General features: G+C 38.5%; 1 protein-coding gene across 2 annotated transcripts in view; it reads left to right on the forward strand.

Moving 5' to 3' along the window:
* The window catches only part of CADPS2 (calcium dependent secretion activator 2), a 524,489-nt gene that overhangs the window by 370,119 nt on the left and 140,276 nt on the right, over positions 1–14,094 (forward strand). For both annotated transcript variants that reach the window (XM_057732060.1, XM_057732061.1), the window contains exons 12-13: positions 998–1,134; positions 3,421–3,608. In XM_057732060.1, the coding sequence (XP_057588043.1) occupies positions 998–1,134; positions 3,421–3,608 (325 nt within the window). The remainder of the gene's footprint in view (positions 1–997; positions 1,135–3,420; positions 3,609–14,094) is intronic.

Raw genomic sequence — 14,094 nt, forward strand, 5'->3', positions numbered from 1 at the left:
TTAGGGTTGGGCCATATAGGTTTTTAAAAACTACATTTAGCTTACATTTAGGACTCTGCTTCTTGTGATGACCAGAAATGAGATTTCTCTGTGAATTTTAAGGAACAATGGAGGCGCAGCTCCACCATTGTGAGGAGGGCCCACTTTTATCTTGATAACCGATTGCTTGCCTAGTCTGTGCGCCATCTCTAACGGAGCTAATGTAGTAACACCCAGCACTCCTTTGGGGTGGCGTGTGGCTCTCTCTCTCTCTCCTTAGTAAATAACTCAGATTGAAGACGTTGACAAAACATACCATTAATGAAAGCAAGCACAAAAGCTTGCCTTTGGATAAACCCGCAGGGTCTACAGGCGTTGAAAGATGCAATCTGTAAAGAACAATAAATTTGGGCCTTTGATTGAAGTGCCATTTGGAATGTTGTGCTTTGTCTGCATATTTGCACAAACATGATGCTCCCTTTTTCATGTCTCTTAAACTTGAAGTCTGAGAGCATTCACTGCCATTTCTACATTAAAGTTGGTCCCATTAAAAGCTCCCTACAAAAAAAAAGACTGGAAGTGATCCAGCTGAAGCTACTGTGTTCATTTCTGCCCTAGTTTGCCATTTGGAAAGCAGGCTTCTGGTCATCGTTGTTGTTTTTTTATGACTAGGCCTGGGTTCTTTTCCAGGCAGTTCCTTCAGTAAATATATACTTAAAATGCATCAACTTTTCTTAAAATTGGGGGGAGATTATTTCAGTGATAGATATTTGAAGTAGCTTCAAATGCAAGTAGAGTTTCCTTGTTCCAAATGATTGGCAGATTTTTCCCTGTTATTTTCATTTAGGCTCCAAAAAATATTGCATTTTATGGTTATATGCTAAATTCATGGCATCATATTTTATGTAATGGAAAGTAGTCGTCTGTTCTCATGAGACATGTATTTTGTGTTGTTCAAAACAGCATTTGCCTATTATGAAACCAGAAAATAAATGTACATGCTTTCCTCAATTTACAGATGCAGACCGTTTTCAGAAACATGGTATGGATGAGTTTATTTCTGCGAATCCCTGCAAGCTGGACCATGCCTTCCTTTTTAGACTACTCCAGAGGCAGACTTTGGATCACAGACTGAACGATTCCTATTCTTGCTTGGTTAGTACAAATCTGTCTATCTCATCCCCTATAGGTTAGAGTGAAAGATTTTTAAAAGTGAGAAGTACTTGTTATAAAGTGGCCTTTTATCCCCGACTCATTTAATAACTATAGTTGGTGTTAGGGATAAAGGGTTCCAATCGATTGCTTCCCAATTTGAAAATTATACACTTGAAGACCACTGCTGTGCCACTCAATAGACAGGAGAATGGACTCTGAACTGTGGTTTCTCAGTCCCTCTGGAGAAGGTGGAATGAAAATAGAAGCCTTTACTAAAGATAAAAAACCTCTGTGATAGGATTTCCTAACACCTGTACAGACACTTTAAGGTTTAAATTCTGCTCACCAAATGGTGATACCGTTCATGTCTCTCTTTTGTTCCTAGAAAGACAAACTAAGTGACAGTGCAATAAACAATATGATGACGGGCTGTGTGTATCAGAGGAAAGCTTTAGTTTCATCAAGCCCTCCAAAGATAATTTGAGTTCCTTAAAAAAAAAAGAAAAAAGAAAGGCAGTAAATCCAGTAGCTAAAGTGCTACTTTGTGTTTAAACCAGCCAAAATTTGGGATACAAAGTATAATTTACACTTAGAAGGAATGCTTGACTTCTTAGAATGTGGGCATTAAACTATGGCCTAAAAATCGTATGTGCCTTTAAATCCAAGGATTTATTTCGTTGGTGACAATTCCTCTGGAATTTCTCCAGCTAGAATATTCCTGTTTCTATCACCGCTTAGTATCTTGGCTACTGAACATGGTAGCTGCATGCAATAATGTTACACTCTCTTTAAAATAAGATTTCAGACAGGGTGTGCTCGTAGCATCAGAGAAGTTCCAGTAGATAGCAAGAAATGAAGCAACTTATTGCCATTATCATGCTGATGATTCATTAATTCAGTTCTAGACTCTTTATTAAATTCCTGTTATTCACCAAGTCATTGTGTAGCTTAAACCCAGTCCAGCCCAAACTTTACAATTACACAGAGAATAAAGCAAGTCATCACAAAACCCTCATGTATCTTTCTGTAGACAGCCACACACAGATTGATCCTCAGTAGGAACACTTTCCTCTTGGATGCCACTCGATTGGGTTAGTTCCTGAACTGTCAAAAGTTGTTTTGATTATGAGGATGACCTCACGTGCCATATGAAGTGTGAGGAGAACACTCCAGTGTGTCTTCAACTGCCCCTAGAGGGTAGGTGTGATCAGAAAGAGTGTTTGAGCACAGGATGACCCTGGGTGTAAACTATGGCTCAGCAGCTGATTTGTACTGTGGTCCTGAGCAATTCACTGATTACCTCTGACCCTTAGCTTCTCTATCTGTAACATGGAATCATAATCACTACTATACGTGATGGTTCTAAATATGAAAGATAGACATAGTACGTCTAGTACAGTGCTCTGCTATCACCACAGTGAGTAGTATTCTGTTGTTCTTTTTTCTCCTCTTCCTTTTTATTTTTCATTGCAGTCTCATCTTCCTGTATTTCTCACTATTCTTTTCCTTCTCTTGCACGATTACACGGCCCCCTTTGAAAACTCTCCATTCCCCCTTATTTGTCTTTTTTATCTTAATTCATATAATCCCCTGAAATATATTATAAATCAGCTCTACCTAACCTGGCCCTCTCTTGTTAGCCAAGCACACACACACCCACCCTAACATCTCATTTCAAGAGAACCAGAAACTACTGTTGTAAAACATTAACTTGGTTATATAGGTCATAGAAAAACAATAGAATGAGAACAATATCCCAAATATTTAAATACCCAAGTAGTACATGTTTACCACCGCTAGACTTGATGAAATTCTCTTAGCTCACTTCATAAAATGCTTTTGGAAACTAGGCAGTTACAGGTATCGTGTCTGCTTTACTATTCTCTTTTTAACTGATTCATATAGAGGTTGAAGTTTTTTGGAATGTCATTCTTTGTGAATGTCGTTCTTTGTGACCGACGATTTATATGCTGTGAATAAATTTGAGTAATCGTGAGTGACAGTGGAGAAGGACAGGTTGCCCTTGCCTCACTGTGGCCATAGAGGATGTATTAGGCTGTCAGGGGCCCAAATCAGTTCCAAAATTGATAGCATTCACTCTTTTGAATACAATAGGAAACACAATACATATGTTTTATATTTTGACAATAAAAAAAAAGTTGTCAGAAGACACCATCATGCAGCTTCTGCTTACAGTGCCTAATAGCACCTACAGAAGAGCAAATCCTAGTACAGCAAAGAAAAAAATCACTGTTTTTTTTGTTGTTGTTGTTCTTCCTTTTGCAGGGGTGGTTTAGCCCTGGCCAGGTCTTTGTGTTAGATGAGTACTGTGCCCGTTACGGTGTGAGGGGCTGTCACAGACATCTCTGCTACCTTACGGAACTGATGGAACATTCAGAAAATGGTGCTGTCATTGACCCAACCCTGCTCCATTACAGCTTTGCATTCTGCGCCTCTCATGTGCACGGCAACAGGTATTTTTACTTGCAAACACACAGTGAGATATGGAGGGTTGACTTGGGAAGAGAGAAAAATGTGCTTTGCCATTATCACCTAGTAACAGATTTTAAATAGCAAACACTTCTTGCAAGAGGGGAAAAAAAAAAAAAAAAACCCACAAAGGAAAAATGTACATCAACATGCTGTTGATTTAGGTGGGCTGCACTTTATGTTTCTTTTTGCCATTAAAGCCACTTGAAACAGAGAAAGAGAAGAATATCTATGAGATTAGAAGTTGCCTTTTTGTTCTTACCTACCACCTAGTGCTACAGTCTGCCCAGCTTAAGTGTCATCTGTATTTCTATTGTAATGCATGTGTATGTCTGGGTTGGGTTTGTTGACAGGTTTGTGTACACCTAATGATTCTTGCGTTTCCACTGTGGAATGAGTGTTCATTGATAAAGCGAGATAAATAATGGGTTTATGTAGAGTCTCCTCCCAGCCCCTTCCCTAATCCACACTTGAGGAACAAGTATCCCCTTTTAGCACTCTGAGCCAGTGCCCTCATGTCTTGTTTTCCCAAAAGAGCAAAATATCACCTAACGCAGGCCCCCACAACTATGTATCTCTGAACTTAAAAAGCTCTCCAGGTTGCTCCCTCTCTTCTCCTAATCTTGTTCCAGGGAACCTTTGCTAGCTGGGGCTCCTCCCATAAAGGAGGTACCCTTTATCTCATCCCCTTTGTACCTTACCTCACCCATGATTCCATCTCCCCCTCTTCATTTTTCCTTTCTTCCCACAAGTCTAAGCTTCACCTAGCCTCACAACATAACAGAGCGGTAGTACTTACTAACTAGGTGAGTGTAGGGCAAGCGTCTTCATCTGGTTTTGTCTCTACTTCCCTGCCTGTAACAAAGACACAAGATAGTATCCCTCTCAGAAATCGTAAGTTGTGATAGGGATTAAATGCATTCATATATATCAAGCACTTAGAACAGTGCCTGGCTCGTGAGTGGTCAAAAAAATGTTAAGGGGTAATTTGCATTATCTTAAGTATTGTTATCCTGTCAAGCTACCTTTCCATTGTCCTCTTTTTCTTCCCCACCAAACTCCTCTCACCAATTCCTCTGTTTGGCTCCCAGCTCCTCTTGCCAGTGGGGCTGCTTGAAATGAATTACCTTCTCCAGCTCCACCCTCCTTACTCTCACGGGAAAGTTGATCCTCTGGAATATCCAAGCCCCTGTGCTTCCATAAATGCCACTCATCTTCCCTGATGCAGCTATCTCGACTCTCCTCTTTTCATTTTATTTTATGATCATCCTTTTTTTGGCCATCTCTTTGCTTATAGTTCCCATTTCTCCAGACCCCAAGTGCGGCATAGTGTTTTTTCTTACGTGTGTTCTTGAACTTGCTCTCTTTTTCTGAGATTTTTTTTCTACTTCAGTGAGAAATTCTACTTCAGCGATCTTGCCACTTTCCACAGCTTCAACTGTGACCTCTCTTTATATAGATAATTCCAACCCAATTATTCTCCTAAACTACAGATCTCTATCTACAGTCGGCAGCTTGGATGTTCTGCTGATGCTTTAAACTCTCCATGTTTAAAATTAAATCCATCATCTCATGAAACCAGCTCCTGTACCTCTCTGAGCTCCTAGCAGAGTGCCTGACAAAAAGTAGCACTCAGGCACAAAGGAAGTAAATATTTGATGAAGGAATGAATGACTTCATTATTTGTGTTAATATCACTTCCTGTAATGGCCCATTCATCTTTGATTTGTCTTTTTCTTTTACCTCCTAACCACATTTTATTGCCAGTGTCAATATTTTGTCTTTACAGTACGCCTCAGATTTGTCTTTTACCCTAATTCTGGCCTTTTTTTTTTTATCTACCTTTATTCATCTGTCTACTGCTTTTTCCTCCCCACAGCAGTCTAGCAATCACCTTCAAAATTACAGGTTAACTTTTACCATACTCCTTTTCAAAAACCTTCAGTGATGCTCATTTCATTAATAAATTAAAATAAATTACAAGCCATAGTATCAGGGTTTTCCCAATATCATCATGTTCTATCTACCCCATTTGAAGTCCTGGTATTCTTCTCTACATAATCTTTACCCCATACAACCTGTTTATCCTCTCTGTAAGGCTTCTCTTTTTTCAAGTTTTTAATCGTCAGATGTCACAAAATTCCTCTAAGAAGACTTCTGTTAACTCAAGGAAACACTACAAACCTTTTGTCTGCAGTTATAAACTTTATCATGTATACTTGTATACTAAATACACATACACACACCTGCTTTTACTGTACTAGATCATATTTTGAAGGCAAAATACTTCTCATTCCCCTATTATCCTCTGTAAACCTTAATATAATAGCTTACGTATTGTAGGTGTAGGATGTGTACTTGTTGAAGTCCCCGCTGCTGCTTTTTCTCATCCTACAATAAAACACAACGGATCCTAATCTCAGAATCTGTTTAGACTTTCACCTCATGGTGGAACTCAGCCTTACTTGGATATTAGGGAAATGTTACAGAGTTCCATCACTTTCCCTATCACCCCAGACTAAACCCTCTGCACTCAGCAGATTTGGGGGGAGTTGGGTGAGGTGTCAGGGCGAGCAGGGGGCAGTCAGGAAGACCAGATGGCTAATCTTTGATGGTCCAAGTGAGGGGCTGTTGTCGTAAAAACAGCTCTTCTCTCTCGGGGCTCTGTCTCAATTCTTCCTGACCAGTGGATATCAAAAGCTGGGTCTCCCAATGTTAGTTCGCACTCCAAAACGCAAGAGGAAAAGAAGGTTCCAGTGAAACAGACAAACCCAGAGAGCACTGTGTGATCAGGTTATTTTAGTCATTAACACAGAAAGGTAACATTAAATTGAAAACATTAAGTGGAATATTCAACTAATGTGCTCCCAAAATGCATGTGTTTGAGACACATTTTAATGGAAAGTTACTGAGGCAACTGGGAGCTGCTGCCACCACCTGGGAGGCAGCCTGATTTGAATCTGTAGGTTGCCATAGTTACTTCTGTTCTGTAAACTATTGTTTTCCTTATGATGGTACACTGTAAAGTGCAATAGAAGGTATGTTTACATGTTCACGCATATGTAATACTTAATATTACACATGAAATCCATTTTCCAGGTTAACATGTGGACATATGCAGGTATCTCTGGGTGGCGCTTTCGAATAGAAATTTGAATCCGTCTCTGATTCAACATTTAAGTCATATGTAACTTAAGAAAAAAGAAAGGAAGGAGTATAGGTTTTAGGGAGGTTTGAACCTCAGTTTAGGGTAAAAATGTTCCAAGATAACCGAAAAGTTGTAATGTTTCCTACAATGTTTAGAGTCTGACAGATGTCATTCAGAAATGTCATGCTGTCACAATGAAGGAATTAAAAGAGGCAAAAGATCTCTGCTTGAATCTTGGCTCTGAAATTTGCAGGTCACTTAACCTTTCTGAAACTGGGTGTTCTCATATGGAAAAGGGGAGATACTGAGGGGAAGGTCCTGGATAATTATAAAAGACGATATCAGTATTGATTAGTCATTATTCTAATATATTTCCCTTTGTCAGCCAGCCACAAGCACGTGAATTGTAAGAGGAGGAAAAAAGTGAGAAATAGGTGGTGAAAGCCATACTACTGCCTGTTCAGTGGGAATATCTCAGGGCATATGTAATTATACTCTTCATTTCTTTGCTAATAGAATACTCTGGGTTTTAGCAACCTCCCTGTGTAAAGATAAGCTTCTCTCATCCCTGTCTGTGGCGTGCGATATTTATACAGACTTCTGTTAAAAATACTGTCAGTGTCAAGTCTGACTTTGCTACAGTGTTTGCCATATTCTGTTGTTATGATCATTTTTCCATCTGCCAAGACACACACTCAAAGAGTCGATTTGCTCATTACCTGAACCGCCTCTGTCAAAAATTCAAAAGGGAAGAAAACTGCCTTTTGTTTATGGACAGACACGAGGGACAGCAGTGCTGTCTAGATCTGAACGGTTTCCAGGAGCCCATCCTATCACACGGCGCAGAGCGCGCGAGGCGTGTGCCTTCCCTGCAGACACGGCATCTCTGAATAGCACTCTGAGTGTTTCAGGAGTAAAAGAATAGAGTTAAACAGAAAAGGTCTGGCTGGTGCTGAGGCCGAGGAAGAGATAGAAAAGGAAAGGAAGAAAGAGAAAAGTGAGTCAAGGACAGAAACCGACCCACTCCTGCAGGATGCTAGCCACGCAAGGCCGTGAAGAACACAGCCCCGCACTCAGCGGTAGTGCCGCTTAGGACTGCCAGCCGGGAGAAAAGAGAGTTTCAGAGACAATGCCTGTAGGGCAGAGTTCTAGGTTGATGTGCGTGGTTAGACATCTTCGTTTTGTAAGTCAGACTGAGGGTGGAGAAACTAAAGCAGCAATATAAAACGGCTTTTATGTCCCTGTTTAACGTGAGAGGTGCAGTGGAGTCGCTTACTCTTGTACAGCCTAGTAGGGCTATCTTAGAGCTGCTACACACCTGCCGAAGGCCAGCTCAGCTGCGTGAGCTTTTGAGTACGGGGTACAGGGAGTGCAACATGACTGTAGTTTATAGGTAAAGTAATGCCTACTTTCTGTGGATTCCAGATCACATCACAGAGTAAGTAGGCACCCTTCACGGACATCAGTCAAATCATGACATCACGATACCTCTGTCTTCGTAGATGACAACATTTCCCCTTACCTCTCACTTCAGAAATCATGCCTCAATGTCCTGCCTCTAATTTTGGAGACACGAGTGCATATTTTGAGTCAAATCAAAGGAAATTTCATCAAATAGGCTCATCAAGAATTTTCATTACCACTTAATTCTAGTCTTTGATACATGACTTAGAGAAATTAAGTCTAAGTGTCACACCCACTGTGAGTCTAGAGACTCACTTTTGGGACAGGGGAGCACCCAGGTAAAATGTCATAGCAATGTGACACTTGCACAGCGTGGCTAACCTGACAGATTTAATCCCAGGTGCTGCGTGTGCAGAGGTGAAAGGGACAGTTATCAATGAAGGCCTTTTAAATATACACGGAGGAACCATTTTTAATTCTATCAGAAGCTGCAGTACAATCCAAATCTACCTCAGTCAAACTTTCCAATAGAAATATCTATCCCTACTCAACCTGGAGTTCAATACTAAAGATAATTATGCTTTTTAAAATAAGACAAAAACAGAAAGTGAGAGAGATGGGGAGAGACTTAGTATTCAATACATTGGAAATAGCACTGAGCTAGAAGTGAATGCATCTATCTTCCTGTCCAGGTTCCCCCACTTTTGAGCTATTACGTTTGGAGCAGTTGGTCCTGTCTGAGCCTCGGTTTCCCCATTTGTTCTTTGTGACTAATACCATCATGCTGCCCACCTGCTGTGGTTCCTGAATAGGTCAAATATGATTATGTAAACAGTTTGTAAGTGATAAAATATCACTTAAATATGAAGTGGTGATATTTTACATACAGTATGGTAGTTAAATAAGCTTTGGGGAATTGCTCTGTAAAAGCCTGACAGTGCAGAGGTAAACTTGATAGTGGTTTTATAGCAGCACACTCTACGCAAGTCTCAAGCAGGAAGATGAGACTGGAAAAGCATTGAATAGGTGCCTCACTTCATCCAGCATCCATAATCATTGGAAGGAGCCATGGAGAGGTTCTGGGATCCCCCCTCATTCCATCCAAGCCCCTCATGTTTCTGGAGAGCATTGTGGGCCTAATGGGGCATTGGCATAGAGACAGCCAAAAGCAGGAGCCAAGTACCCCATCACCCAGGGTGAGTAAGTTGCCAGGCTGCAGCTTGGGGGGATAGTTACTAAGGTCACCTAATCAGTTTTCTCTTTTCCTTCCACACCATTCATGAACAGCAAACAACTCCTGCTTTTTTCTGAAACAATGCGTAAAAGAGCCTACTGAAGGTAAATCATTGAGGAAGAGATGAAGCCAAGGGATTTTTCCGTATGTCTTAGAATATAAATCAAGTTAACAGTGAACAGAAGCTAGAGCTATTTTTCTGGTGTAGCTTTTCCTAAGCTTGGGACCTTTAAAGCCTCTTAGTATCTAGAGTGTGGGAAGAGTTTAGGGTCTTGAGTTGGATCTCCGTGTAGTTTTCTAACATTACAGAGTTTTTAAAGGACACGGTGTGTGATGCTGTTGCATAAAAACAATCAAACGGAACACAAAAGCTATGTATGTACATCCAAACCATTTACCATTACTGTTGCCAGTCAGTTGGTACTTTCCGATCTGTGTTGATCTAAACATGCACAAGGCTGGCCTGCTATTTTCCTTTCTCATATTGTTTTTGTCAGGATTTGGTATCCAGGTTATTGTAGCTATATAAAATGAGTTGGGGAACTTTCCCATTTGTTCTGTTTAAGATTTGAAAGGTTTATCAGTAACCTGTTTTTAAAGCCATCAGGAAGAGGTACAAACCACTAGGTATAAAATAAACAAGATATAAGTGTGTAATGTATAACACAGAGAATATAGCCAATGTTTTACAATGCAATAACTGTAAATGGAGTATAATCCTTAAAAATATCAAACCACTGCGTTGTATATGTGAAACTAATATAATATTATAAATCAACTGTACATCAATAGAAATAAATATTTTTCCTATTTCAAAAAATAATAATTACATTAAAAATTGAAAAACAAAACTATCTGGCCTTGGGGACCTATTTGTGAGAAGATTTTCAACCACTGCATCAGGTTATTTTGTAGTTTAAGAACTACCAGGCTTTCCATTTATTTCTTGAGTGAATTTTGTCAGGTTATGATTTTCTGGAAAATAGTGCATTTTATCAGAGCTTTCAAATGCATTGATATTAAGGTGTTCAGATTGTTCTTTTTTACTTTTTATTCTGTCTATAAATACCATCCCTTTCTCACTCTAATATTGTTTATTTTTACCTTCTCTCTTTCTCCCTCAATCCATCTTATCAGAAGTTTGTCAACTTCATTGATCTTCCCAAAGAAGCAATGTTTGGCTTTGTTGAGCTCTATTGCTTCTGTGTTTTCCATTTCATTAAATTAAAAAAAAAAAAAAAACTTTTTATTTTAGAATAATTTTAGATATACAGAAAAATTGCAAAGATGGTACAGAGAGTTTCTACATTTCAGTTTACTCTAATGTTACCATCATACATTAGTAGGGCACATTTGTCAAAGCTAAAAGACAAATTATTGGCACGTTATTATTAACTAACCGCAAGGCCTTATTTGGATTTCACCAGTCTATTGGGGTTTGTTTTTTTTTTAATGTTCTTTTTTCTTCTCCAAGATCCAACTTAGGATACACGTAGTCCTCATGTCTCCTTTGAGCTGTGGTGGTTTCTCAGTCTCTCCTTGTTTTTCATGACCTTGGCAGTTTAGAAGACTACTGGCCAAATATTTTGTCCAAGGTCCCTCAATTTGGGTTGTTCGACATTTTCATGATTAGATTGGGGCTACAGGTTTTTGAAGAACTGAAATACCCTCTCATCTCATCCTTTCTGGGAGTACATGATATCCACAAGACACCACTGGTCATGTTAACCTTGACCACTTGGTTCAGGTAGTGTTTGCCAGCTTCCTCCACTGTAAAGATATGGTTTTGCTATCTCCATGTGCTATCCTTTGGATGCAAGTCACTAAGTCCAGCTCACACTTGAGAGGGGAATTAAACCCCACTTCCTGGAGGGAGGACTAGCTATCTATAGTAATTGGAATTCTTCTGCAGTGAAGACTTGTCTCTTCTCCCCTGTGTATTTAGTCAACCACTTGTTTATATCAATATGGATTTATGTATAGTTACTTTATACTTTGGGTTATAATCTGATACTGCTTTGTTTTGTTGTTCAGATTGTGCCAACTTTAGCCATTGAGGGCTCTTTCGGACTGACTCCCTTTGATGTGCCCTATTCTTTTGTGGGGTTTTTTTGAGCACTTTCTTGCTTTGTGGTTCATCTTGTTTTTTTTCCCTGCCTCAGCCCTAGAATCAGCCATTTCTCCAAAGAGCCCTGATACCTTTTCTTAGAGAATGGTACTTAGAAACCAAGATCAGGGTGATGTATATGCTCATTGCTATTGGGATGCTGTTGCTTCCAGGCCCTCTGAGTGGACACAGCTAAGTGATATGTATGTATGGTCCAGTACCACAAAGCTCATGTTAGCCATCCTTCCTTGCTTATTCGTATCTTCTCTCTGCAACAGTGAGAAACCCAGCTTCTTCCGTCCCATCCATTTACTTATTTGTTCAACCCCAGTATACATGTAAAACAGTTTCAAAGTTTGTTAACTAGAGTACACTGTGTGCAGAGCCTTAGAGTTTCCGATCAAAACTATTTTCCAAAGTTCAGTATGACACCTTCTTTTCTCCCCCAATCTATGTAGTGAGGTTATGTCATACAATACAGTTGGAGTCATTGGCCTTAGAGTTTCCAATCAAAACTGTTTTCCAGAGTTCAATATGACACCTTCTTTTCTCCCCCAATCTGTGTAGTGAGGTTATGTCATACAATACAGTTGGAGTCACTTGCACAGTATGCATTCCATCCTGGGGTCCCTCAACATCCTAGCTGATACAGAATTTTTTTTTCCTTTAAGCTGGTATACAGTAAAGTTTCACCCTTTTTGCTGTACAGTTCTTATAGTTTTGTGGGTTTTGACAAATGCATAGAGTCATATATTCACTACCCTAGTACCTGTTCTATCACCCTAAAATTTCCCCTCTGTGGCCTCTTCTGTAGTCAACCATTTCATTAAATTTTGTATTTGATTTTTATTATTGCATCCTACTTTCTTGGATTATTTGTTCTACCTTCCTAAATTAGCTGTTTAACTCATTGCTAGTTATCTTTTCTTCTTTGCTAAAATAAGTATTAAGGTTAAATTTCCACAAAGAACTACTTTTACTGCATATATGCATTTTGATAAAGTATTTGATTAAAATTCATTAGAAGTAATTCTAACTTTCCATTATGATTTCTTCTTAGACACAGGGTTATTTATAAGTATATTTTAGAATTTCTAGGAAAGTGAATTTTTTTTTTTTGGTTATATTCTTGAAAATTGATTTCTAACTTAATTTTTTTGTGTTCAGAGAATGTAATCTGTATGATACTGATTCTTCATAACTTGAGACTTCTTTATGGCCAGTTATGTGTTAAATATTGTAAATGTTTCATGCTGCTTGAAAAAATATGCATATTCTGTAGCTTGGTAGGGCAAGCAGGAGTTTTGTGGTTCAGATCTTCTAAACTCTTACTGATTTTTTGCCTGCTTGACCTGTGGGGTTATGACCAAGGTGAGTGGAAATCCACCACCACAGTGGTGGTTTCTTCCTCTGCTTCTGCCAATTTTTGCTTTCTATTTTGAGACTTTATTAGGTACATTCAAGTTTTAAAATTATTAAATCTTCCTGGCAAATGGAAATTATTATCATGATTTAGTGACCCTTTTCATAATTAATAATGCATTTTACATTAAAGTTTATTTAGATGGTTATTAGTGTAGCTTTCTTTTGGTGTTTGTCTGATATATGTTTATGCTTTTAGTCTTTCTATATTCTTGTGTCTTATAAATAGCAAACTACAGTAGATTCTGATTTAATTATCCAATATAACAATTTCTGTTTCTTAATCAGTTTAGTCCACTTACAATTATCACATGTATTGATATAAGTAAATTCATTTCTACTCTTTTATTTTGGACTCTTTTTGGCTCATGTTTGTAAGCTTTTTGTTTCACCCAGGTTATTTTCTTTTTTCCTCCTCGTTTACATTTTTCACCATTTGAGCTTTTACCATGTATGTGGCTAAAATTTTAAATCTTACACTAATCAGCAAATTTTCCCCTCCTTCTGAAAAGTGCAGAGACCTTAGAATATTTCCCTCCAGTCACCCCCTTCCTGGCTTACATGCTTATATTACCTGGTATTTTAATTGTATCCTTGTTTGTTTTCTAATCTTACTCATTAGACGTTATTTTTATTATTTTATACTTAGTATTTGCTTCAATTTAGAAATTACTTTCTTCTTAAAGTATTTTCTTTGGAATTCCCTATAATGAAATACTTATAGATAATGAATTTTTATTTGGAATTTCTTTGTTTTCATTCACGTTTTTGAAAGAAAATTTTGCTGGCTATGCATTCTACATGGACAGCTGTTTTCTCTTAGAACTTTGAAAATAGTACTTCATTTTCTTCTGGCTTCCTTTGTTAAGAAGGCTTCATTGCCATTCTTTTGAGGGATATTTGACTTAATACTTTTAGGATTATTTTGTTCTTTTGTGTTTTGTGTGTTCACTGTTCAGTAATATGTCTACTTGTGGATTTCTTTTTAAATAATTCTGTTTGGGATTTTTGTGAATTTCTGATCCTTGTGCCCTGATGTTGGATAAGTGAAATTTCTTTGAATTTACCTTGATTGGGATATGAGGATCCATGTTTGTCATCAGTTCTGGAATACTGTAATCTCTTCAAATATTGTCTCTCCTCCAGTCTTGCTCT

Source organism: Hippopotamus amphibius, chromosome 4 (assembly GCF_030028045.1).
Source record: "Hippopotamus amphibius kiboko isolate mHipAmp2 chromosome 4, mHipAmp2.hap2, whole genome shotgun sequence".
Lineage (NCBI taxonomy): Eukaryota > Metazoa > Chordata > Mammalia > Artiodactyla > Hippopotamidae > Hippopotamus > Hippopotamus amphibius.